Raw genomic sequence first — 26,175 nt, 5'->3', positions numbered from 1 at the left:
TCTTCCAATATCGAAGCATTTTTAATATATTCACTCATCTCCTATCCCAATTCCCATGGTTGTCCCCTCAATTGTATTTTGCCTCATAATCATTTCAGTTTAAGAATTTCAATACTTAATAATTAATGTTCTTTGTAAATTTTTAGCATATTAGTTTTATTTACGCTCGACTTCTATTATATTTAGCTCTATTATTCCATCTTAATTTATTGGACACCTCTTGATAAATCAAGCGAAATAATTGTTTTTTTTTGGGTTTTTAGGGATACTTGTGAAACAATGTTGTTAGTCATTAGTTTGTCAATGATGAAGTCTCTAATTTAGAGTTTCACATTCTGAAAATAAAACAGTCGCTACGCATTAGTTTGTCATAAGGATTCCAAGAACACAAGGTTTTTATGTTAGGTTTAATTCATAAATATGATTTTGACATCATATCTACAAATCTCACGAATCAACACGCCAAATTACCGAGAAAATAAGTGAGGAGATAGTTGATTTTCCAGTTATCACTTTCCTCAGTCAAATCTCCAGAGCTTTATTAATGGGGTGCTTTCTCTCTTGATGAGGAAGAGGAAAAATTGCCGAATGATTTGTGTATTGGGAACCATAACTTATAAGTCCTTACTTATTCAATAAGTTCCCATTAAACTTAATTGGATAAACATTGAACATCCACTCATTTATCCCTATTTTATTAGAAGTCTTATTGGGTTATCCTAATTAGACCCCTTAATTATCCTTTTTCTTAAATAGCATAATATAATATAATTGTAATATAAATATATGGCCCCCACAAAATTATTGGAATTATTGTGAAAATCCCAACATTTAAGCAAATAAAATGAGAATTTAATCTTTAAAAAAGATAATGAAGGGATGGGGCTTTACAATGAGGAAAGGAAAAAAAAAATTATTTTTAGAAGATAAAGCAAAACTAACCCACGTCCCATCAGGCCGATTTATATTCCCTGTTCCTAACCGATTTACAAATATGATTTTTCAAAATATTGCACCTTTCGGCTGTAATGTATATAAGATATGCAGTATATATCCTTTTGACTAATGGAAGTACACTTCTCAATCGTTTGCCCATAAATTTTTGGGATATCTTTAAATATTTAAATTCCAAATCAAATCCTGCAAGTTTATATCAAATCCTACAAGTCTATAATGTTTGTTATATCTTTGTTTACCGAAATAGAGATGTTCATAAACTAGAATAAATATTCATAATTTAATATTTTCTTAAGTTTTAAAAGTAGAGGAGCATTCTCTCTTGCCACTAAATTCCACGTACAAGTTGATATATCGAATATTGAGTTTAGAGTGCATTTACATTTTTTTTTTTTTTTGCATTTTCCTTTTCTTTTTTTTTCTTTCTTTAGGTATAATATACTAGTCGAAGAATATTAAATTTTTATTACCATGTTATTATTAAAAGGATATAAAAAGTTAAAAAGAAACAAAAATTAAAAAAAAAATAAGTTTTAGAACAAGTGGCCAAAAAAAAAATTAAGAACTAAAATGAAGGGGAAAAAGGGACTAAAATGAAAGAGAAAAAACCTTTAAAAAAAAAAAAAAAAAAAAACTGTAACAATTTGTTACTATTCACTCGTTTTCAATCAAAACTACGTCGTTGAGTTGAAAAAGTACTTAAATAGTACTTAGTATTCTCATTTCTTATATATAGATTACCTTTTTTTCCCTTTTTCTCTTCCTTCTCTATCTCCTTTTTTTTTTTTTTGATGAAATTCTTTCTTTCTTATATCCTATAGTTTCTACTACGCCTCACGTTTCTGTATAGTGTTCGCAAGTCGTATGACTTGGTCCCCAAATATAGGTCATAGGGGTTAGATCTCTTATGACTTGGTTATTCCGGTGATTTTATCTTATAGTAAATCAAGGAATTTAGAGAATATGTCCAAAGAAACTAAGAAGGCGGTTCATGCTGCAAGTATGTGCAAGCTTGAAAATCCTTCTTTTATGGCTATCTTATGGCCAACTTTTCTGCAACAAAACTTTGTGGTGAGTTTGTTACCACTTGAATTTTTTCTTTCAATTTTTTTTTTTTTTAATCCGCTTAAATTTTTATATGATGAGCTAATTAGCTGCTAATTTTTACAGATATGGAGGACGCGGTTCGAATTTTGTGAAAAGAATAGGCAAAGGGTGGGCTGCATTTTCGTCGGACAATAATTTGGAGGAAGGAGATGTTTGTGTTTTTTGAGATGATCACCAAGAAGAAAAACAATATTATTTTCAGAGTTTGGATATACCATGCATGCATATGAATACTCTGGATCCAAACAAAAGCGTTTCAAATTAGCAAAGTAATTTACCTAGGTTGTAATTAGTGCGGAATGTGTAATTATATAGTTTTTTAGCTTATATTTATACTTATATATATACATATATATATGATTAGTTTATCGATAAACGTTTGTCTTGTCTAGAACGTATAGCTGGGCTTTTGGTAGCCGAATGCAAGATGCAATCTGCCTAGTGTCTCATTTCTAAAAATTTCATTGTTGTTTCTCTAGGTTACAGTCATTTCTCATTTACTGCTGATTTGAATTATTGACGTCTTTTAACTGATGTCGTTTTCTAAAGTTATTAGAAAAAAAAATATTATTTTAAGAAGGTTATTTATTTATCGATAAATGAATAATTTATTCATTTATCGGTAATGAATAATTTATTAATTTATGAAAAGTTTTATGTTTTAATTACTTTTGTATATGTACCTTTTCTTTTACTAAAATTTATACATGAGTTATAAATAAAAAAGATAATGGTATGTGGTCAAAAATTAATGTCTGTACAGAGAGAATTACAAAAGTAACCATGTAAATTATAAAAAAAAAAAAATAGTTGTTGTTATGTAATTGATGTATACAGTATGTACATTTAACATGAAGGTTAATATGTACTTGGATATACAATAAATGAATTTTTCAAGATGTAGTGCATGTTTTGCAAAAACTTAAAGACGATGTTGAGTTCAATTTAGGTACAAAGAAAAAACAAATGATTTTAGATGCATATTTTGTAAAAGAGTTGAATTGAAAAAATAGAAGTTGTCAAAAAAAAAACTCTTTAATCTTATGAATTATATATGTTTTTTTTTGTCAATTATTAATTTATATTTTCATTGGGCTCTAAAGAATTTGAAAAAAAAAAAATTAGTATTTTATGCGTTTAGTGAGATTATTAATTTAATACATTGGTCTGAGTCGGGACCATAAGTTTGTATTATTTAAGCAAGATTATTAATTTATCGAACATTTTACTGTATTTAGTTCTTATTTTACGTCATTTTTTATTTTTTGTGTTGCCGTTTTCAGATATTTTAGAATGATGTCAACTTTTGGTGTTATATATATTGTCGTTATACTTTGCATATCGTCTTCCAATGTTATTGGCATTTTCAAGTTCGTTGTCCCACGGCCACCCTCATGTTGTTTGATGCTGTTGCTCTTTTTGATATTTTTAAAGGTCCCTTTTTTTTCAAAAAAAAAAAAAGTGTTTAGCTTCTATATTTTCCCGTTTTATCAAAGTTCTTTGTCGTTTTTAAGGTTCATGTCGTTTTAATAGCATGTAGTTATCCCCAACTACCAGGAGCAATTCCCTTTGATATGCATAACCATTTGTTTAAATCAATACTCATGTTAAGTAATCCCAATCTTTATATATATATATATATATATATAGGTTATTGGTTTATATTATTATCGTTTCCGATGTTGTTGATATATTGTTCAATAGTCTTTTTTGTTGTCGTTTTGCTTGTTATTTTCGTTTGAAGTTTGCGTCGTTTTTATTTCGTTGTCTTTTTCGGAAGCTGTTGTTGTCCTCTTTTAACACCACCCCCCTGTTTAATAAGTATTCGACTTGTATTCGACTTATTTCCGAAAATATTTTTAATTAGTTTTATATCTACGTCGTTTTCCGTGGTTTCTTCTCGATTTCAACACTCACTGTCGTTTCTTTCATCCATGTCATTCATATCTTCCTAGCAACGGGCAACGGGCAAATCCCACTCAATTTGCATTCCCAAATCCGAATTTTCTCTCATTCACCGACTGAACCCTAATAAGTATGAATTCGTCGGAAATCTGATAAAGTGAGCTTGTAAAAACATAATATTTTTCTTGTTTTAATCTATTCCCATGGTGCCCAATGTTAAGAATGGCGCGAATCCGGATTCTCCGGTGGCCAAACCAAAGCTTCATTTCTGCGCGACAATGTTTCAGCTCCCCATTCCTGAACATAAACTGGTAAATTTTTTTTTTTCTTTTAATTCCATGTTCTCTGTTTTTTTTTTTTTTTTTTTTTCTCTTTTGGGGTAGAATTTTTGTTTACTGTTTAATAACTGAGAAAAAGTAAATGGTTTGTGGAATAAAGAATAATCTTGTTCCCGTCTTTTTTTTTTTTTTTTTTAGTTTACGGGGGAAGAATAGGAAAGAGTAGGGATCAGTATTTTTATTGCTAAAACACCCTTGTGCACAGCTTTACTACTAGATTTTGTGTTAACGCGGGCCCCACTTAATTTGCATGGTTGATTTTGTAAACTTGTTAGTAAACACATCAATGGACGAAAAAAAGGAAACCATTCATGATAAGTAAACACGCTCTGAATCTGGTAGAAATCGTCATAGTTGTTTTTTATCATGTTATGTCTCACCATGTAATTTAACTTTGGACTTTGTTCTTGGTCATTAAATTTTCTTATTTATGTTAAGGAAAAATATCAAAATTATCCCCATATAATCGTTAAGATCACAATCCAATTAATCTAGTTAGTTGTATCTTCATCATTGAGATTTAATTGTGATTAATTAAAGCTAATGGATATCTGGTAAGTTTGATTGGACTCTAAACTTAATAATTACTCTTTACCTTGGAAATATTAAGTTTGATGAATATTTTCTGGAACTATACTGGAAAAACTATATAGCAATGCTACTATTTAAGCTAACTCAATGATGCAATTGTGATGTTCCATAACCTCATTTTATTTGTATTGTGTGGTTTTAATTCTCTTCGTTAAGATTTAATTTATTCTAGAAACAAAACCACGAGAATCATGCTTTGATATTACACCTTGATCAGATGATCCCACCAAAATCGGCAATGATATTTGGCGAGGAACTGTATGAGTCTGTTACTCTCACAGTTCCTAATGGTCAAGCTTGGCTGGTAGGACTGAAGAAAGATGGGGATCAAATTTGGCTTCATGATGGTCTGCATGAATTTCTGGACTACTACTCTGTCCAACTCTTATATAATTTGCACTTTAGATACGAAGGAAATTCGGTATTCTGTGTTTATATATGTGACGCATCAGGTTCTGAGATTGACTACCCATGTGATGGTCCAAGTAGAGGTGTCGAGCCCAACTTTGGCAAGCATAACGAGAAGGGCAATAGAGGTGATGATAGTGTCGAAATTTGGGATATCAAGCCTCCCATTTCTGATCATGGTTTGTTTGTTAATCACAAGGAAGATAGGAGAGGTGATGAGTGTGTTGAAATTTTGGATGTCAAACCTTCCATTTCTCCTGGTTCCTCTCAAGGAAATCCCTTTAGTGGAGATGTAGAGCAATGGTCTCCTAGCAAAAGACGTGATTTTCTCTGTCAACAGAAAATATGCAGGCCTAGTAAGCGTTGCAGAAATGCTGCTTCCATGGATTCTCCGCTAAATGGAGATGCCTGCCATACAAGGAGTAGAATGCTTGAAAAAGAAGGGCAGGTGAACCTAAAAGAATTGGGCAATGTCAATACTTCCGAAACAGGTAAAGCGAAAGAAAATATGAAACCTCACCCACCAAGCTTGCTGGTTAAAGATGAAGGAGATGTTGAAATGCATGTTCCTAAGAGCTTACGCTACGCTAAGTCAAGACTAGTTATATCCAAGGAAACCGAGAAGGCAGTTCATATTGCCTGTATGCACAAGCTTGAAAATCCTTCTTTTATGGTTATCTTAAGACCACATAACTTCAGTGAAAAGCATGTGGTAAGCTTTTTATGTGCAATTTTTGCTTTCGAATTTCGTAAGTTACACTTATTAATACATGCAGTAGTTAATTTCAATTCTTTTTAATTTGCTTTGCTTAGGATTTGCCCACTGAATTCGTAAAGAGGCATTTAAGCCAGTGTTCCGAAGACATGCAACTTCAGGTTCATAATGGAGAATGTAAGTGGTCGGTTCGATGCTTTTATAGAAGCAGCAGAGTCAAAGATGGTTCAAGGACAATGAAGAAAATAGGCAAAGGGTGGCGTCTATTTTCATCAGACAACAATTTGCAGGTAGGAGATGTTTGTGTTTTTGAGCTGCTCAAGAAAGAGAAGAACAATATCGTGCTGAGAGTGTGGATATATCGTGCAGCTGATTACGCAACCCGGTCTAAAAACGCATTAAAGAAAAAGTAGTAACTTGTACAAAAGTTGAAGTTGATGATGGAATTTGTTTGCATATGTGTAGCAAAATACCTGCTTCTTTTGCTTCCTGGTATGGCTAACTTTCGGATTAGTACTAAATTGTGTAGTGGATTTTGTTGCAGTAGAACGCCAAACTGCAATTGCCTTTTGTCTAGTATAGGGTTAAAAAATGTATGAAACTACAACTTCTATGTATCTATTTTGTTCTGTAAATATGTAGCTTCCCCCGTCTTTTCTATACCTGCATATGATTAGTCTTCTGAAGATGTTTATGTAGCTTCGGGTCCATTCCTTGTATATGATTAGTCTTGTTTATTATTATTATTGCTACTACTATTATTTGCTAAAATTCACCTGACCGGATATATAACATATATATATATATATATATATATATATGCTGGTCTGTAGATTTGTTTTTGGTAGGAATACATGTTATAGATTACTCGATTGCTTTGATATAGGCAAGTATAAAATAAGGTTTCGAGAGTGCTGGTTAACCTCTTTCAGAGTCTTAAATGTGGAAATTTGCATCTATTAGTCTATTACTCGATTTAGATCACGCCCCCTATGTATCCTTACCATTAGCAGATTTAGTGGACTTAGGGTGACACACTCGTCGTCAAAGAATAAGACCACCTGACTATAGAGCTTTCACTAAATATTCCTATCAATATTTGAGAAGTCTTTTAATAACACTTAACAGTGATATGCTAACATTAGTCTATCCCTTTCCGGAGTTTGTTTTTTTTTTTTAAATAAAAAAAAAGGTTGAAATATGGGTTATTTACACTAATAACTCCGCTTTAGAGCAGGACAAAGATATGTCTTTGGTGCATTTGGGTTAGGCCTCAAATGTGTCCCACAATGGGGCCCACACATGTGGGTTCCACAATGAGCAGTTTAGAGCCTGCAAGAGTGTGTTAGCATTGTCGAAATTGAGGGCAAAAGACCGTTCTTTTGCCTTTTTTGAGTTAGGTGACTTGAGCGTAAATTTTGAGTTGAAGTTGTAACTTGAGTTTGTATTTAATTGTGTACATTTGAGTTATAGTTTGAGATAAGAATCTTTTTGAGTTTGAGTTTGAGTGAGTCAAAACTTAAATTTGTATTTAGATAGTATTTTAATAAAAACTCAATGCTGATGGAAAATTTTAATAGGGTATATGGGTAGGGTTTTATTCGTCTTTTCGTTGTCAATGCATAGGGAAAAAATCATCTCAATCAAAATTAAAACGAAAAAGTTATAGCATTTTTAAAAATAGAAAAAATATTGTTCATTAATTTGAATTCGAGTTTCAGAACTCGAATTTTAGTCCCAAACTCGAGTTCAAACTTAAAAGAACATGAACTTGAATAAAGTTGTAACTCAAGTTGCTTTTTTTGAGTTTTTGACTCAAAAACTCACTGCCCAAACAACCCCTGAAATTCTCAAATTTTCTCCAAAAAAAAAAAAATTTAATTTAATTTTTTTATTATAATATTTTTACAGCGTTTTTTATCACATAAATTATACTTTATAACTTAAATTCCCAACTCGAATTATGAAGAGAACATACTCTAAAACTATATTTTCTCAAGGATATATTGCGTTGCATTTTTTAGAAGGAAAAATATGCTGGGCTATAAAAAGGATACAAGATTTATGAGATAAAAACATATAATATTTATATGCGATTTTTTTTCCCTTTTTATATGAAGGCACAATAAAGGAAAGGAATAATACTCAAAACACCTTTCGTATTTTGTCATAATACAAATTTCACCTTTCTTGTTATATAAATACCTAAAACATTCTATAAGTTTATTAACACAGACCCAAAATACCCTTGAAATAATTTAATATTTTAAAATATTAAGATTACTCTTCTCCATCTTTATTAAATACAATTTAAAACATTATTAAACTAAAATGTTAAATATAATTAATCTTAAAAAATGAAAAACTCTCAAAATGGGTGAAGTATTTCGTTGATTAGAATATTTATTTGAGAATTTTTATAATTTTGTATTTTAATTTTTAGTGAAATCACATCTAAAATAACTTTTAATATAGATTGAGAAGAGTAATCATGACATTATATAAAATTTAACTACTTTTGGGGTATTTTGCGTTTGTGTCTATAAACACAGGGTGTTTTAAGTATTTGTATAGTAAGAGGGGTGAAAGTAATATTTTAACAAAACATAAGGGGTGTTTTGAGCATTTTTTTTATTTCAGGATAAATAACTTTTTTAAAGATGTTTTTTTTATAAGTGATTGAAGTTTTGTAAAATTACAAAAATTACCATTTTTATTAACTTAGGCCTCGTACATTTCACCGATTGGAGTTTTTAGTTTTAGGTTTATACAGTTAAGAGCTCTTAGAAAATGTCTCATCTAACTTTTCTGCTACAGTGAAAAGCTCTCAGAAAATGTCACATCTCAGCTTGAATTGAAAACTCGAATATGCGAAGTGAACGAGGCCTTAGTGATCAATCACCGATAGACTCGATTATTTTTTATTATTAATCAATATTAATTAATAATTAACAAAAAATACATTATAATTTATCAATTTCAATTAACAAATTACATGTTTATTAATAATAAATTATTAATAAATTAATAATAAAAGTGCTTGATGGTGAGTCAATTATTGATAGACTAATTTATAAGTCAATTATTAATTGACTCATAAAAACATATTGGTCATTTTTATAAAGTAAAAAAAATAAATCATTTATAAAAAGTGGTGATTAAAAAAGCTATCCAGCCCAATTTCCCTATTTTTTTTCTAAATGAAAATACCGATCAGTAATGTTTCCGTGGATTTTCTGATATCTTGAAAGTTCAAACGCCTACCAGATCTTATAGGGGAAAAGAGAAAAAGAAAAAGAAAATTAAAATTAAAAAGCTAACAATTCAAGAAGTTCTATATAAGCAATGAGAGCAGAAAAGACATTTGGATCCCAGTCTTCCATGCATGGCAGTATTCCTTACGTATGACTGTTTAATCAATGTCATTTCCTTGATCATTGAGGAACATGATCAGGAACAGTTCAATCCATATATAGGTGTGCCGTGGGTTCTTCATTTTTCACTTTACTTACTCTCTTTCTCAGCTCTAATTTGCTCATCTGCCGGTCAAAATGGCCCCACCATCTCTGCGCTTTGCTGTGTCAGGCGTGAAAACGCCATTGTTAAACATATGCAGGTAAAGGGTCCCTTTTTTTTATTTTTATTTTTGGTTTTTTGCTTAGTAACTGAGAGAAAATAGAGGGAGTAAATTGGAATTTTCATGCATTTATGGGGGCTTAGGACTCTGGTTTCCGTTCTTACTTGCTCTTTTTTAACTTTTTTTTCTTTCTTCTTTTTTTTAAAAAATAAGGTGAAGGATCATGCGCGTCACTCAAATTTTTTGCTTGAAATTTTGCACGGAATTAATTATAGTAGCAGCATGCATGCAATTTTGCCCCCTTTTTTTTTTTTTTTTTTTTTTCGATCATTGGATCAATAAAGTGACAAAATATTTACTGACTACTCGACAGCGATATACACCACCATCTTATAATGTTTTAGATTAGATTTTAGAATATCGTAATCATGATCTCAATTTAACTAAAAAATTACTTCAATTAATGATGTTCAAGTGCATGGAATAATTATAATGCTTTAATGGCTAAAACAGAAGTCTGATGAAAATAAAATACTCTTATAACCCACCCACATATGGCAAACTTTTTTTTTTTTTTTTTTTAATTTCCTTTGGTAATTTGTAGCGGTTATAATCTGAAAGAGAAATTGTGGAATCTAGCTACCTCAAAGATTTGAGATGCTCAAATTATTCAGGTTTTTTTGTTTTTTTGTTTTTTTTTTGTTTTTTGTGTGTCGGTTCTTTTTTCTTCATTTTTTTTTTATTGAAGAAGGTGAAGTGCTGATATATTATAGTACCTACGTTGTGTTTTGGACCATTTGTTTTTGGTACCGTGCATAGATATTTGATGTTAATTATGTACTTTGTTCTTAGTGATTTTAGTTTAACATTGCCCCTTTAGATGATCCCACTGAAGTCTTCCATGATGCTTGGTGAGAAACTATCTGAAGTTGCTAACGGTAAATCTTGGCAAGTAAGGGTGAACAAGTTTAGGGAGAAGATTTGGCCTTGTGATGGTTTGAAGGAATTTATTGAATATTACAAGATCCACTATGCTTCTATATCCCAATTCACATACCTAGGGAGCTCATCAATCCGTGTATGTATATTCGATGTGATGGATTCTGAGATCAACTACCTGATGGAACTAAAACAATAAACCAATTGAGAATTAAAGCATATGCAAGTACCTCGTGGAAGCTCATTGGAAATCACTGGAATCCGTTGCCGACCAGAATCCAAACCTCTTCTGGTAGACAGTGAAAGGCGTCGTCCACGGTCGCCGGAATCCGCCAATAGGCCGGCCGGAAGTAAGTGGAGGAGCTGCAAACGGAAGAAGAAGGGCAAGAGGAGCCATTGAGCTCCTCCCTATCTCTCCCTCTCTCTGTTCGATTGGCCACACCCCCACAGCAGCACAAGCACCTCCCCAAAAAAATAAAGGGTGGCACCCAATATATAGAAAATGAGATGGGGATATTTGGCTTTAACCAATATTCAATAAGAGAGGATATTTGGCTCAATGAGCTGATTAAATATTAAGAGATAGAGAGAGTTTATATACCTCAAACAATTTAATAAAACAAGTGTCAATCTCATAATAAATCGATATTTAACATACATGCACGTGTTAATTTACATTAACACAATTATCTTTAAGATGTTTTAATTAATTACAGAGTGAATTATTATGATTATGAAAGTCCATATAAAAATATTCCAACACTACCCCCACGAGGATTCAAACAATGAGGACAGGAGAGATAGCGACACAAGTGACGATGAAAGTGTTCAAATTTTTTACACCAAATCTCCTATGGTTCTTTGTTCCTTTGGTAAGCATGAAGAGGATAAAAGTGATGATAAAAGCTTTGAAGTTTTGGGGACGGAACAGCCTTTTTGTTGTGGTTCCAGTGGACGCGTAGAGCGACAACAGCCTCTTAGGAAAAGGCAAAATCATTTCCCTCCGCGGAAAAGAGGCAGGCCTCCCAGGCATTCAAGAGGTAATGCCTCCACGGCCCACCAAACTAGGAATACTAGAACTAGTCGTGAAAAAGAAGAGGAGACGTATCAACTAAAAGAAAATAACAATTCTTACTCGCGTGATTTTCGCGTAAAACATGAAGAATATCCTGAACCGGTTCTTCCCCTGTGTTTGTCTTATGCTAAATCAAGGTTTGTCCGAGGAAACTGAGAAGGCAATTTGTGCTGCCAGAATGTGCAAGCTTAAATATCCTTCTTTTTTGGCTATCCTATGGCCAACTAATCCACTTCAGTTAATCTTTTTTCATCTGCACTTTGATTAGACCGTGCCTGTGGACTTCGTGAAGAGGTATTCATATAGCCCTGGAGAAGAAGAGTACATCCAACTTCAGGTTCACAGTGGGAAGCAGAAATGGCCTGTTCAGTACTACTCTGATAGTAGAAGCATTTCAAGCTTATTCAAGATAATAGGCACCGGTTGGGGTCTATTTTCGTCCGATAATAATTGGGAGGAAGGAGATGTTTGGGTTTTTGAGCTGATCACCAAGGAAGAAAACAATGTCCTGCTGAGAGTCTGGATCAATCGTGCAGCCGAATACACTGGGCAGGTACAAAAACTTTTTAATGCAAAGTAACTTGGTCTAAGAGTTCATGCATTTTGATGAGAAATTATGAGCAAAATATGCAGTTAACTTTCTTTTGCTTGTGGTGTTTTGTTTTCTGGTATGACTCACTCTAATATATTTTAAAATGGTAGTGGGTTTTATTTGCAAGAGTAGAATATTGAATTACAAACTGCAGGTACTGTCTAATAGATCCTTTCTTTTGAGCAGGGTTCAAAACATGTATGAACTTTTATGTGCTTATTTTGTTCTGCGAGTATAATGTGGATTTGGATATTTTGGTCACTAGAATAAGGTTTGGTGACTAACTAATGATTTATCTTATAAATGCCCCATGAACTTTATCACTTGTGTCAATATGTTTTCTGAACATTAAAATGTACCTATTTTGCCTCTCGAATTATGATATATCTTCAATTTTTTCCCTCATCTTGATTCTATCAATTTTTTGAACGGAAGTGTTAATATGACTGTTAAATTGCTAATTATCTATGATATTTGAAGTCTATTGAATACCTTTTCCTCTAAAAATGTTAGTTAAGCACCAATTGTCAAAACATTAGTTGATTAGAGGCAACAAAGAGGGAAAGAAAAGAGGAGCAAATCTGTATAATGTAATGAATTTTGTTATTTTTTTCTTAATATTTCACTTAGATAGAAGTGCTCGATATAAAACATGTTTATGTTTTATACATATATAGCATTTCTAAATCCAAATGCATTCAGATCATTTATTTTATTGTACTTTTAAAAAAAAAATCAACACAAACCTTAAGAAATCCATTAACTTAACAAATTTTAATGGTCAAATATCATAGATAATTAACAATTTAATAGTCACATTAATATTTTTGTTCAAAAAATGATAGAATCAAAATTGAAAGAAAAAAGTTGGAGACATATCATAATTCGGGAGCAAAACATGTACATTTTAAAGTTTAAGGGATTGTAGATATATTATGATTCAAGGGCAAAACATGTACATTTTAAAGTTTAAGGGATTGTAGATATATTATGATTCAAGGGCAAAACATGTACATTTTAAAGTTTAAGGGATTGTAGATATATTATGATTCAAGGGCAAAATATGTACATTTTAAAATTTAAGGGACATATTGACACAAGTGACAAAGTTCATGGTGTGTTTATATGCATTTCCGTTAGAAAACTTAACAGAATTAACCTTAAGCGGCATGTTAACACGAGTGATAAAATTTAAGAATACAACATGCACATTTTAAAATTCAGGAGACGTCATAACACAAGTGATAAAATTCTTATAATTTATAAAATTTGTTCATATAAATTGCGTTTGATGCATATTTTCGCACATTTTTGCGTATTTTATGAAGCCTAAAATCATTTTGCTTATTTATTGAAGAAAAATAATGCCTTCGTCACTTGTCAGCTTACAAGTGCTGTTATTGTATCAATTTGTAACTTATTAACGGAACTGTACTCAGCAAAAAAAAAAAAAAAAAAAAAAAAAAAAAAATTATTAACGGAACTGTCCAAATAAAAAAAAAATGTCAGAAGTAATATAGGTCCCAGTTAGAATATTTCATAATAGATTATTCCTAATTAAAGTCAACTTACCAGTATAATAACATTGTCGAAAATTTTATATGATAAACGTCACTTTTATTTTGTTTTCCAACTGAGCATCATTCCTTCATTTATGCGAATTACAATTTGAAAAATCTTTACCTTAATTATAGGATAGTAGTATCGTACTTAACTAGAAGATCACGTCAAATAAAATATGTTACAATAGAAATGCATTATATTTCATTATATTGACGCCTGATCAGTCTGATATTTATAATATTTTTTACTCGTCATTATATTACATTCGCACTATATTTAATTTATTTGAACTTAACACTCGATGTTACAATACAAGTGTTGAACTATTTATATAAACGTACGTTATAAAATGAAAAAAAAAAAAAAAAAAAGTTACAAACGTCTCATGAAAAGGGTTATTTATAATCAGAATTAATGTGTTATTTATTTAGTTTTAGATTTTCAAGAAATTCTCCTCGGCCAGGTCCACATGAAAAGAATTATTAATAATCATTATAACACAAAGGAGTGCCATTGGTTTTAACTCCATTTTATATTCTTTTGTTTCTCTTCTCTGTCTTTTTCGGATTTTACTTTTTCTTCTGCCTTGCCTTTAGACATCATGGCACAAACACAACTCACTACAATAATCTCACTAACTTTACGTTTTCTCTTCTCTCTCAGACAAAAAGAAACTACAACCTTATTCTCCTTCTATCCTATTCCTAGGCACTCTCACACCAACAGAAGAAACTCTCTGGTTTTTAGAGAGAGAAAGAGAAGGAGAGAGAAAAAAGATGGAGAGAAAAGTTTTGCTGGTAAGCTGTGCTGTGGGTTTTTTAGGGCTATTATCAGCTGCTACTGGGTTTGGTGCAGAAGCTACTAGGATTAAGGTAATTTTTTTTTGTTTTGCTTTTTGGATTAGATTTATTTTTTTCCCTCATGCGGGTTTGTTTTTGATAAGCTGTTATTTGTTTTTCTTTATCGTTTTCCTTCCTTTATTTGCAATAATCCTCTCTTTGGTTTCTGGGAAAACGACGAAAATTAATAAAGTCGAGTACTAGGTAATGTTCTTGCTGTTCTCGTTTCTGGAAGAAAGAAATCAAAAGATTAAGAGCTCTAATTTGATAGATTGAGTGAACTTTTTAAGTTTAGTTTAAAGTTCGGATTTTTTTTTTCCTTTTTGTTTTTTGTTTTTTTTTTTTTTTTGCAACATTTCTTGCTCGCGAAGTATACACAGTTCTACAATGGTTTAATTTCCTTTTTTTTTTTGGTGATTTTCTTGTGCGCCCTTGTTGATATTCTACTCTTCATATTAGAATTTGCTCCTTTTGCTCTGTCTGGAAGCTGTCAAACGTAGAGAAATTCTTGAAATTTGATTTGATTTATTTTTATTTTTATTTTTATTTTTTGGGGACCTTAAGAGGAGATTATGGGGAAGCCCTTCAATTCAAAGGAGCTTATTGAAGTGATTAAAAGGAGGACAAAAAAAAAAGGGAGACTTTTTCTTTAGGCGAGTTAATGATTGTTTTACTCACTTTCCAGTAGGATTTGAAATCTATGTTTAAATCTGTTTTACAGACTCCAGTGATTTATTTGACTTAAAGGATTCAACTTTTTGCAGTATAAATTAATGGTATTACTCAGTACAGACGTTGATCCAATCAACTTCTCTCAGTTATGCCACTAGCAATTTGCATAGATTGTTTTTTCTTTTTTGAAAGATACATCATGCTTTGAGACTTATTAGTCATTAATAATCATTTGAACATTAGTCGAGTGAGTTATCTACTTGTTGTTTCCTGAATCTGACTTTATACTAATGTTTATTTGGACTTAATTCAGAGCATCTACTGAATACTATCAGTAATGTTGTGAAAAACTGCCTTCTTTATTCACAGTCGAGCTCTACTTAATTGGTGTCGAACATAAAGAAAACTGACTTTTGATATCTTTGCGGTTCTTTAGTTTGATTACTAAAGAACAAACTAAAATGAGAATAGACTTTTTCTTTAGTTTGATTGATAGTAGTAGTTTGATTACTAGGATTTGTTTTTTTTGTCTTTTAGGAGGCCTAAAGTGAGATTAGAGCTTGTTTGGTAGGTGAGAAAAGTGGGTGGAGGGAAAAGGGAGGGAGAAAGTAGAGTGGTGAGGGGATTAGTGGAAGGATTTGGGACATATGGTTGTTTGGTAAGGGAGAAAAGAGGATAAAATGGATTGGGCGAGAGATTTTAAATCTTTCAAAAAACCCCAATCTTAATATGAGGGAATCCATACTAAAACACATAAAAAGAAAGGTCCATTCTTTCCGCTCTATTTCCTCACCTTGGTTACCTTCATATTTTTTATGTTTATATCTACTTTCTTTACTCCCGCGGTTTATCTGACTTCAAGGCTTCAACTTTTTGTAATCTAAATGAATGATACACATTTAAAATGTATATCTGTGACACTTTTCTTTCTTTATATATCCACAACTTCTATGAATCTGGTAAATTCTTTCATTGCCTTCTTTTTTGCGGTTTCTGATACCCAGCGGTAGCACCTTTCCTCTATACATTCTCTTCCCTCCCCCCCCCTTTTTTTAAGGCTTTGTTTCTTTCTGTTTTTGTAATCGGTTGAAATGCTAAACGACGCCATATAATGCATACCCCTAGAATTAGATTTTCAATACAGGCACATCATACATGAGAATAGGAGAATGCTGCCCTACTCCAATATGACGGTTTTCAACTTGAGCTTTTAGTTTGGACTTTGGAGTGATGTTTTTAATTTGTAGATTGCTTCTATATCTTCATATCATTGTTGTCAATTGCAATGCTCATGATAGGTTTGTATATACAGCGATGCTAAAATTGTCGTGGCTTATTATCTATTTACTTTTCCTGCAGGGTTCTCAGGTTGAATTCCTCTCTAATACTCAATGTGTATACCCCCGGAGCCCGGCAATGGCTCTTGGGCTAACTGCAGCGGTAGCTCTTATGGTAGCTCAAATAATAATAAACGCTTCAACAGGATGTATTTGTTGCAAAAGAACCATCCAACCACTTAACTCAAATTGGAAAATGGCACTCGTGTGCTTCGTCGTTTCCTGGTAATTCAAAACTTTTCTTGGTTATACGAAAATGTTAGTCGATATTCTCTATTCTGCGAGAAATTCAACTGTTAATAAGGAGTTGAAAACTAATAAGAATTCTTTTAGAGAGGCTTTTCCTTTCCCCTGCTTCTTATGGATCTCACAGGTTGTGCGTTGTGCCTTTATATATATGTGCTTGTTTAGGATGAAGATGAACCAATAATTTTACACTCTTTGGTATGGGTGAAAAGTGGAGGGAGGGACCTTGGACTGGAAATTGAGAAATTAGGTTGTTTGGTAGAAGTGATTTTTGTAAGGAAAGAAAATTTTGGGAGATAAAACCCTTGGGACCCACACTTGTTTATCTCTTCAAAATTGGAGAGAAAAGTTTAAGTGAGGAGAAAACTTTTACAAAAGTTGAGGCTAATAAAGCTACAATATTGTCATCCTCGTATATTACTAAATCTTTAGGAAAAACAAGAAAAAGGATGGCTAAATTTGTAATTTAAAAGATAGTACTACTTATTTCTCTTTATATTCACTTGCAAGTTGCAATACCAAACAAAAAACAAAAAGGCAAAGTCAAAACTTTCTGTTCCTCCTTATCATACCAAATAACATAAAAGAAAAAACAAAACTATCCCTATCATTTCTATCTCTTTGATATTTTCTGCCCACCTTTTTTTTTTTTTTTTTTTTTTTTTTTTTTTTCCTTTCTACCAAACACAGCGTTAGTATGTTCTGTTGGTTTTGCAGCTTGTATATCTGGTTCAAATGGTCAATTACACACTTTTTCTTGCAGGTTCACATTTGTGATAGCGTTTCTTCTGTTGCTAACTGGAGCTGCACTTAACGACCAACACGGTTTAGAAAGCATGTACTTTGGCAACTATTACTGTTACGTTGTGAAGCCAGGAGTGTTCGCTGGAGGTGCCGTTCTGTCTGTTGCAAGCGTTACACTTGGGATCCTCTATTACCTCACCTTTACTCCAGCGAAGAGCGGAAACAATCCGTGGGGCAGTTCGGTTCCCAATCAGAGTGGCATAGCCATGGGGCAGCCCCAGTTCCCACCGCAGAACAGTCAGGACCCAGTTTTTGTACATGAAGATACTTATATGAGACGACAGTTCACCTGACGGATTCGGAAGACGGCCGACATGATTGTGATTTTCTACTTTGGAGATAATATCTTCAGCAAAATTTTTGTGGGGATTTTCTGCAGTAGCATTTTGGTTTAATATCCCTTCTTTTGTTATGTTTATAATATGCGCAAAGTTATTCACCAATGTATATTGTAAAACAGGGATTTCTTTCTATATAAGCTGGATGGATTATTGTTATGACAGTATTCACAGAAGCAACGAAGTCCCATTACTCGTGGAAGATTGTGTTTGTTTCTCTTAGTCAAGAGAAAACAAACAACTGATGAGATATGCAAATCCATAAACTAAACTACAAATTAGCTTAATCTGGTTTTATTTCACAAGCTTTCTAATTCATGAGAAAGATTGACCGTTTTTTGAAATCTTCTTTTAGTTGTAACTTAAAATCAAGAACTGCAAATGGAACAAATCTCTTTTCTGCTGTGTTGGGTAAATCAAGCGAAGAAAATGGGAAGATAAAGTATGACATCTACGTCGAGAAAATAGACATAAGAGGAGGCTTTTAAAAAAATAAAAATTAAAAAATTAAAAGTTGTTTGGTAAGGATTCCCTCCCCATCCTTTCAACATTAGAAGGACCAAAATTTGAGTCGCATGTAGGATTTTAAATACCTTCCCCATAAAAAATTTTTATTCTCTAATCTATCATGTTAAACAATCATTTAATCTATTCACTAATCGTTCCACCGCATAACATTCTCTCTCCTTTTACCAAACAAGGCATTAGAGTTTCAAACTTGTTTCTTCAACATATAAGCAATGAAAATCGACTGATTAATCCCCATATGTTCTTGATTCTTAAAGAGGAAAGGATGATCAGAGAAACAAAAACATATATATTAAACACACAGCAGAGTCGTAATTTGTTGCCAATCGGGTCAAAGCAGCCTGGTATAGTCAAGCAGCCAACTAAGAACTTAAGCTCTTAGTGATAATAAAAAAATGAAAAAAAAGGGAGAGAAAAATATAATATAGGTATGATTGGGTCTCTAAGAAGGAGCCGTTGACTCACTACCAACCATTCAACCCATAAGCAACTACCTCTTCCATCCACGCCCCCTCACTCTCCTACCAAACACAAAATATTGACAAATCCAAACACATGACATCACAATACTATATTAACATGGCATCAATGAGATCAGAATTAATGCCAAATTCCTAGAGTTAGAGACACCTCTTCCTAACCCAATACTCTCACAATCCACAAGTTTTTTTTAAGAAGTTCAGGGTTCAGGGTTTAATACTATGGCGGTGTCAACTCCTCCTTCTTTGGCATTGAAGGTGACAAGGCAAGAGCCGGTGCTGGTCGTCCCGGCTAAACCTACACCACGCGAGGTCAAACAGCTCTCCGACATCGATGACCACACCAGTCAAAGGTTTCATATTCCAATGATACAGTTTTATAGGCACAATCCTGCCGCAGAAGGGAAGGACCCTGCGAAAGTGATTAAGGAGGCACTTGCACAAGCACTTGTGTTTTACTACCCTTTCGCTGGTAGGCTTAAGGAAGGCCCTGACGGGAAGCTCTCGGTGGATTGCACTGGGGAAGGCGTCTTGTTCATTGAGGCTGATGCAGATGTCACGCTTGATCAGTTTGGAGATGTTGTTCTGCCCCCATTCCTTTGTGAGGAGGAACTTATTTATGAGGCTCCTAAATCCCAAGGGCTTTTTGCTTCCCCTTTGTTAATTATTCAGGTAAGTACTTTAACATGTAGTCTACTTTTCTATGTTCCTTCCAACCATGATTAAAATGAATTAGTTGCTTTTGACCACTTATTCGTTCTCTAGTGATCATAAAAGTACATAGTAATTAGTCCAAAATATCAAACTGGTCAAAAAGAACGGAAGAGTTCTTTGCTAGAAAGAACAGAGGAGTTAAAATACATGATCAAGATGCCAAACTGGTAAAAGTTGACCGTTCTGACATAGTTCATAAATTAAACTAAAATAAAGGAGAAATATATTCAGCATAGATCTAAAAGAGCGTTTCGCGTTTCAATATATTATTTTAAAGTTTTATTAATATTTTTCTTGATGTACAACTAGCTCCTTTTCCCCTCAATGATCATACTAACAATAAAAAATAATTCCAACCACTAGCAATACATGTGCTATCACATGCACCTTACCTAGAAGTAGTAAAAGTATGAAAAAGTTTTACTTACAAGTTATCATCATCATCATCATCATCATCATCATCATCATTATTTATAAAAGATGAGTAAACGTACTGATTACTTGTGTCAATATGGTAGGTGACTCGCCTGAAGTGTGGCGGCTTCGTACTAGGATTGAACCACAACCATGCCCTCGCTGACCTAAAAGGGCTAGTCCAATTCTTGACGGCGGCTGCCGAGATTGCAGCTGGCGCAAGCACCCCCTCCGTCCTGCCCGTGTGGAAAAGGGAGCTCCTCAATGCGAGGAACCCGCCGCAAGTAACATGCACTCACCGCGGCTTCAACCCAATCCCGGCCCCCGCCGGCCCGCCCCCTCATGTTGAAACGACTCACAACTCTTTCCTCTTTGGGCCCGCCGAGATCTCCGCGCTCCGCAGGCTATTGCCACCCCAGCAACAAAAGTGTTCTGACTTCGAGCTCCTCACAGCCTGCGTTTGGCGCTGCCGTACGGCTGCATTACAGGTATAAGGCTGATTTTACAGTTTCAATTTTAGGATGAAATAGAGGAATATCACTTTCATTGAGTTGGGTTTTAAACATATCATCTTTTCAAAATTTAAGCCTAATTTTCACATCAAAGTAGTAGACATAAATAATTAACTAGACTTCAAAACTACCTTAAATTTACGCCAGTTTTATGTCTAAAGGTTTTGTGAAATTTCAATTGTAACGTTATTCAATACGCAAATTTATGACCATATCTACACTTAGTAATAAAAATTATTACATTTTTTTATCTTATTAAAATCATCTCATATATTTTTTTATATTATTAAAAAAAATTCTGACTATGTCACTACTTATTACAGATCAATCCCGAGGATGAGGTGTACATGATACTCGTCGTGGACTCGCGCCCCACGTTCAACCCTCCATTGCCGACCGGCTTCTACGGCAGCGCGCTCGCCTTCTCCACCGCCGTGACGACGGCGGGGGAGCTGCGCCAGGAACCGCTGGAGCACGGGGTGGAGCTGGTGAGGAAGGCGGCGGCGGACGTGTCGGAGGAGTACATGAGGTCGTTTGCCGACTTCATGGCGACAAATGATCGGCGACACTTCACTTTGGTGAGATCGTACGTTTTGATGGATTTGAGGGGCGTTGGATTCGAAGATGTGGACTTTGGGTGGGGCAAGCCCGCCTATGGTGGGGCCCCCGGGGCCATGCATGGGGTTTCGAGCTTCTTCATGGGGTTCAGGGACGGTAAGAGTGGAGAAGAAGGGCTTGTGGTGCCCATTTGCTTGCCTGTTCCGGCCATGGAGAGGTTTGTGAAGGAGTTGAATTCTTTGTTGGGATAAGTCAAAGATAACGACACAGTTGTATTGGCTTAATTTCGTTTGTATTTTTTTTTTTTTTGGAAGGGTTCTAAAGTCCAAATTAGTGTGCTGAATAATGCCAGCGCTAGCTGCAACGTGTTGGACTTATCAAAGTTGGAAAAGAAAAGAAAAAAAAAAAAAAATTGACACAAGAAAGCTACATGTCGTTTTATATTGATTTGAAACAACGACATGTTTCCACGCTTGTGTCCTTCCTCTGTTTCGAAAATGAAATGACTTGTCGTTTACTGGATCCACACAATACAATGTCGTCTGTTATCAGACTAAAAAGGACATTTCATCTACTCAATAAGTGGAGAAGGGCTGTTTTCTAATTTCTGCACGAATTGAAGGACATGTCAATGCAATTTACGTTTCTTTTGTCGTTTTACTGAAAAAAAAACGACATTAATTTTGATTTCATGTGTTTAAGCTCGAAAATATTATTATTACGTCTCGTTTTATTTGAGGGAGAACTACATCTCTACTATTTTCAGACGCCGCAACTGAAATTTTTAACGTCAACATTCCCTGCCCCAAAACACTGTGATACGTATTCAATTATGTAATGCTTTGCCTGATATCTCTTTGTTTTCATTTATGTTATCAAAATATTATACGTTTTTAGATTACATATAATGCTTTGAACTTACATCCCTCTATCACTTTTCACAAATTACATCTGTAAATAATCAGAAAAACATCATACATAGTATCATAATATACTATAATTCAATGAGTGGGTTCAAATTCTGGAAGGGCTTGGTGTGAGTGTAAGGATGGGCCGATCTATGTTGGGCCAGACCCAAAGGATCCCTATGCTTACCCATGTAATCTATCTATCCATCCATTTATCTCTATCTCTACTATTTTCTTAGCTTGTCCCTTACAATTTTTTAATTACAATATTTACATCGTATTTTAAAACATTTAAATTAAATCAAATGCTAGTGATTTTTCAAAATGCTTGTAAAATGTCGTTTCTTGAAATTTAACTCGATTTAAAAAATTATACCATCGATATAATTTTTAGGCACGTAGACGGGTATTTTCTCAATTTAAAAAAATTTTAATTTTCAAAATATAATTTTATTTAAGGTTCAAATGACAAATGGGTGATTTTTTTTTTTTAAAAAAAAAAAAAGGCTGTTTCTGTAATTTTTCCAAAAAAAAAAAATAGTGGTTGGCATAAAATATTTCGAAAAAAGAGTCTCCTCGCCAATTTAGGCAAAAATAGGGGGGCGGCGGCGGCGGGGCAAGCGTTTTTCATTCAAAACGACAAGAAGAGTTCGTCGGTTGACTCAACAAAGTTGGACAGTAGACACGCGGGCTACATCGGCATCAAATTATAAGACGAAAAAAGCCGCGCCTACAGAAGGGTACTTACGTAAGACCGTAATACAACGGCTACTTCGAAAATATAGCCGTTACAACCATATTCAGAATTCGGCGGACCACGCCTTCCATCAAAGGCAACATCTTTCCTGTCTGAAAACCCTAAATCATCAAATCTCAATCGGTATATAAAACCCACCACCATTTTTCCTCTAATAAACATCAACTCTCTCTCTCTCTCTCTCTCATCCTCTTTCTCTCTCTAACGACGTAGTCTTTCCTTGCAAACGCTATCACTGAACAACAAACGCCGCTTTCGAATCTCTCTCTCTCTCTCTCTTAATACTTTCAATTTTGTTTTGTTCTGTAGACTAACTTTGTTTTTCAGGCTTGTGTTTTTTTTTTCTTATTTAATTTAATTGTGCATTTTCTTTTTTGGGTTTTTGCTTTCTCTTTCGGTTATTTTATTATTATTTTTTTTGTAGATATATATAGTTCTTTTTTCGTAAAGATATGGATGCAGGATCTGTGAATTCTTCATCATCGATCTTGAAGGTGCAATCTCGACGCCCTCTTCAAGAACAATTTCTTCACAAAAAGAATTCTCGGGAAAATGTAAGCATTTATTTTGACTCTGGATCTTTCTTTTCTCATTAATGAATTGGGATTTTGTTGTTCTTGATTACCCAATTTCAGCAAATTAAGGCTTTCTTTTTTCGTTTAGATTTCCGAATGTGATGTTATTATCAGTATGAAACCCGAATTGCCCTATGGATTTTAGTGATTTTTGGTACTAGAGTTTTTTCTTTTGTTTGGGAAATTATGAAATGCATGAATGACCCTGATTGCCATTTATTTGATCTAGGGCGTGGGCTTTTGTTCATGTGTTGAAATTCAAAAAGTTCGGCTTTCGTTTCAGATTTCAGAATGTAGGGCATAGTCTAAGGGAAATGAATTTGGGAAAAGCAATATCAATTTCAAAATCAGGCTTTTGTCTGATTGTTTCTCGTTTTTCAACCCACGAATTGTCCTAATTGAACTTAATTGGATTTTGCTATCATAACACTACGAATTGGGATTTTGTTCATAGTTGTTGAAATTTGAGAAAATTCGGTCAAAGGGTTTAGGGTTTCGAATATTAGTATCAATGACAAGTTAGAGGCCTTTGGTTTCGTGTTTCTTTGTTGTGAAAATCTGAAATTCATGAATGATCCTTGACGTGATTTTTTTTTTTTTTTTTTTTGTATATTTTTTTTTTTATGAATACCAGCTGGACAGGTTCATACCCAACCGTTCTGCAATGGATTTCGATTATGCCCACTACATGCTTACTGAAGGAAGGAAAGGTATGGAAAACCCGGTAAGTTCCTCTCCATCAAGAGAGGCCTACAGGAAGCAATTGGCAGAGACCTTTAACATGAACCGGAGTCGGATTCTTGCTTTCAAGAACAAGCCTCCGACGCCAGTCGATCCCTTCCCCCACGAAATGACTTCGGCTCCACAGGACAAACCCGCAAAGTCCCGGCGACACATTCCTCAGGTGGGAAAATTTGATCTTATAATTGTATCTTTTGAGTTTAACTTGGAGATGAAAACTCTCATCCTTCTTCGGAATTTTTTGTAATTTGAAGTTGTGCACTTATAATGATTCATTCTGTTTTTTGCAGTCCTCAGAGAGAACATTGGATGCTCCTGATATTGTGGACGACTACTACCTGAATCTCTTGGATTGGGGAAGCGCAAATGTTCTTGCAATAGCTCTTGGAAACACAGTGTATCTTTGGGATGCTACAAACGGATCTACTTCGGAACTTGTTACCATCGATGACGAGAATGGCCCTGTTACGAGTGTTAGTTGGGCTCCTGATGGACGCCACATCGCCATTGGCCTGAACAATTCCGATGTACAGCTCTGGGATTCAACCGCTAATAGACAGGTTTGTAGTAACGTTAAGCTTCCTTTTTTCTTTGTTTACTGTCAAGTTTAAGTCATATGCAAAGTTGTGCTAATGATTGCCTTATTATTGCTCTATGTTTTTCAGCTAAGAACTCTCAGAGGTGGCCACAGACGGCGAGTAGGCTCACTGGCCTGGAACAATCACATACTTACTACTGGTGGAATGGACGGTTGGATCATCAACAACGACGTAAGAGTCCGATCACACATTGTTGAGATCTACAGAGGACATGAGCAAGAGGTTTGTGGGCTCAAATGGTCAGCTTCGGGCCAGCAGTTGGCGAGTGGAGGGAATGATAACCTCCTCCACATATGGGAGAGATCAATGGCTTCTTCAAATTCAGCAACGCAGTGGCTTCACAGGCTCGAGGACCACACATCCGCAGTGAAAGCCCTCGCTTGGTGTCCCTTCCAGAGCAACTTACTGGTTTCTGGTGGAGGAGGTGGCGACCGCTGCATAAAGTTCTGGAACACTCACACCGGTGCATGCGTCAATTCTGTTGATACTGGCTCTCAGGTTTGTGCTTTGCTGTGGAACAAGAATGAGAGAGAGCTGCTTAGCTCACATGGTTTTACTCAGAACCAGCTTACTCTTTGGAAGTACCCTTCAATGGTTAAGATGGCAGAGCTCACTGGCCATACCTCAAGAGTTCTTTTTATGGCTCAGGTATTGTTGGATGAAATCCTGGAAAGCCCCTTTTTCATTTTACGCAATGGAGATTTCTCTTTGTTTGCTTCTTCTGTCTACAATTTTTCTAAATTTCTTGTTTATGTTTTGTTTTTTCAGAGCCCGGATGGTTGCACAGTAGCATCAGCAGCCGGGGACGAAACGCTGAGGTTCTGGAATGTTTTCGGTGTCCCAGAAGTGGTTAAACCTGCTTCAAAGGCCAAACCTGAACCTTTTGCTCATTTGAATCGCATTCGGTGATTCTACGACAATCAAGATTTTGAATACAGAAAAGACGTGTATATTCTTTGAACAGTTCGCTGTATTTCATCAGTAAAAACGACTAAAAATAAGATTTCGTACAACACTTTGTTGTGGTCATCTTGCATCATCTCCAGACAAACAGATCAATTGGAGACCGGAAACCACTAATCGACTGGAGATTTTTGCTCGAATGAAGTACCATGTATTATTTTCTTTGCAGCAGTGACTCTACAGTGGATCAGGTTTTTCCACTTTACATTCTCGTTCACACGATACGTGATTTCAACTGAAGGCAAATTGACCTTGAAACAATTGAAAAAATTTCCTTCATACGTTTTGGCACGACGAACCTTTCATAGATGCAGGATCTATGACAAATGGAGTCTTTTGACCGTGTGTGTAAGCCTTAATTTTGACAACAGAGATTGCAGTACGACAAATGAATCTGAGCATAAGAGTACAACAACTATTTGAG

The 26,175-nt window shown here is 34.4% G+C and overlaps 4 protein-coding genes across 4 annotated transcripts; all 4 read left to right on the top strand.

Moving 5' to 3' along the window:
• The first annotated feature begins 3,982 nt into the window (after positions 1–3,982).
• On the top strand, positions 3,983–6,721 carry LOC21402646 (B3 domain-containing transcription factor VRN1). Its single transcript, XM_024165559.1, has 3 exons — positions 3,983–4,280; positions 5,116–6,018; positions 6,120–6,721. The coding sequence occupies exons 1-3, from the start codon at positions 4,173–4,175 to the stop codon at positions 6,432–6,434; spliced, it is 1,326 nt and encodes a 441-aa protein (XP_024021327.1). The 5' UTR covers positions 3,983–4,172; the 3' UTR covers positions 6,435–6,721.
• A 7,678-nt stretch (positions 6,722–14,399) lies between these two features.
• LOC112091553 lies at positions 14,400–18,216 on the top strand. The gene is made up of 3 exons (XM_024165546.1): positions 14,400–14,639; positions 16,638–16,840; positions 17,625–18,216. Exons 1-3 carry the CDS (start codon positions 14,544–14,546, stop codon positions 17,956–17,958), a joined length of 633 nt encoding a protein of 210 aa, XP_024021314.1. The 5' UTR covers positions 14,400–14,543; the 3' UTR covers positions 17,959–18,216.
• Positions 18,217–18,846: 630 nt separating this feature from the next.
• LOC112091470 (benzyl alcohol O-benzoyltransferase-like) lies at positions 18,847–21,816 on the top strand. Its single transcript, XM_024165177.1, has 3 exons — positions 18,847–19,682; positions 20,243–20,626; positions 20,974–21,816. Exons 1-3 carry the CDS (start codon positions 19,233–19,235, stop codon positions 21,457–21,459), a joined length of 1,320 nt encoding a protein of 439 aa, XP_024020945.1. The 5' UTR covers positions 18,847–19,232; the 3' UTR covers positions 21,460–21,816.
• A 1,123-nt stretch (positions 21,817–22,939) lies between these two features.
• Positions 22,940–26,175, top strand: LOC112091499 (cell division cycle 20.2, cofactor of APC complex-like). The gene is made up of 5 exons (XM_024165295.1): positions 22,940–23,427; positions 24,083–24,352; positions 24,480–24,749; positions 24,855–25,436; positions 25,557–26,175. The coding sequence occupies exons 1-5, from the start codon at positions 23,326–23,328 to the stop codon at positions 25,695–25,697; spliced, it is 1,365 nt and encodes a 454-aa protein (XP_024021063.1). The 5' UTR covers positions 22,940–23,325; the 3' UTR covers positions 25,698–26,175.

This window comes from Morus notabilis, unplaced genomic scaffold (assembly GCF_000414095.1).
Source record: "Morus notabilis unplaced genomic scaffold, ASM41409v2 Scaffold201, whole genome shotgun sequence".
Classification (NCBI taxonomy): domain Eukaryota; kingdom Viridiplantae; phylum Streptophyta; class Magnoliopsida; order Rosales; family Moraceae; genus Morus; species Morus notabilis.
The sequence above is the reverse complement of the archived record's forward strand: the minus strand, read 5'-3'. Positions and strand labels throughout refer to the sequence as shown.

What these genes read in the sequence shown, in the direction of transcription:
- LOC112091470 (XM_024165177.1), top strand. Translation starts at nt 19,233, where the DNA reads ATGGCGGTGTCAACTCCTCCTTCTTTGGCATTGAAGGTGACAAGGCAA. An exon ending in CCCCTTTGTTAATTATTCAG is followed by an intron (nt 19,683 to 20,242) that starts GTAAGTACTTTA and finishes TCAATATGGTAG; the next exon opens with GTGACTCGCCTGAAGTGTGG. An exon ending in GCCGTACGGCTGCATTACAG is followed by an intron (nt 20,627 to 20,973) that starts GTATAAGGCTGA and finishes TACTTATTACAG; the next exon opens with ATCAATCCCGAGGATGAGGT.
- LOC112091553 (XM_024165546.1), top strand. Translation starts at nt 14,544, where the DNA reads ATGGAGAGAAAAGTTTTGCTGGTAAGCTGTGCTGTGGGTTTTTTAGGG. An exon ending in CAGAAGCTACTAGGATTAAG is followed by an intron (nt 14,640 to 16,637) that starts GTAATTTTTTTT and finishes CTTTTCCTGCAG; the next exon opens with GGTTCTCAGGTTGAATTCCT. An exon ending in GTGTGCTTCGTCGTTTCCTG is followed by an intron (nt 16,841 to 17,624) that starts GTAATTCAAAAC and finishes TTTTTCTTGCAG; the next exon opens with GTTCACATTTGTGATAGCGT.
- LOC21402646 (XM_024165559.1), top strand. Translation starts at nt 4,173, where the DNA reads ATGGTGCCCAATGTTAAGAATGGCGCGAATCCGGATTCTCCGGTGGCC. An exon ending in CCATTCCTGAACATAAACTG is followed by an intron (nt 4,281 to 5,115) that starts GTAAATTTTTTT and finishes CACCTTGATCAG; the next exon opens with ATGATCCCACCAAAATCGGC. An exon ending in ACTTCAGTGAAAAGCATGTG is followed by an intron (nt 6,019 to 6,119) that starts GTAAGCTTTTTA and finishes TGCTTTGCTTAG; the next exon opens with GATTTGCCCACTGAATTCGT.
- LOC112091499 (XM_024165295.1), top strand. Translation starts at nt 23,326, where the DNA reads ATGGATGCAGGATCTGTGAATTCTTCATCATCGATCTTGAAGGTGCAA. An exon ending in CCCGGCGACACATTCCTCAG is followed by an intron (nt 24,353 to 24,479) that starts GTGGGAAAATTT and finishes TGTTTTTTGCAG; the next exon opens with TCCTCAGAGAGAACATTGGA. An exon ending in ATTCAACCGCTAATAGACAG is followed by an intron (nt 24,750 to 24,854) that starts GTTTGTAGTAAC and finishes TATGTTTTTCAG; the next exon opens with CTAAGAACTCTCAGAGGTGG.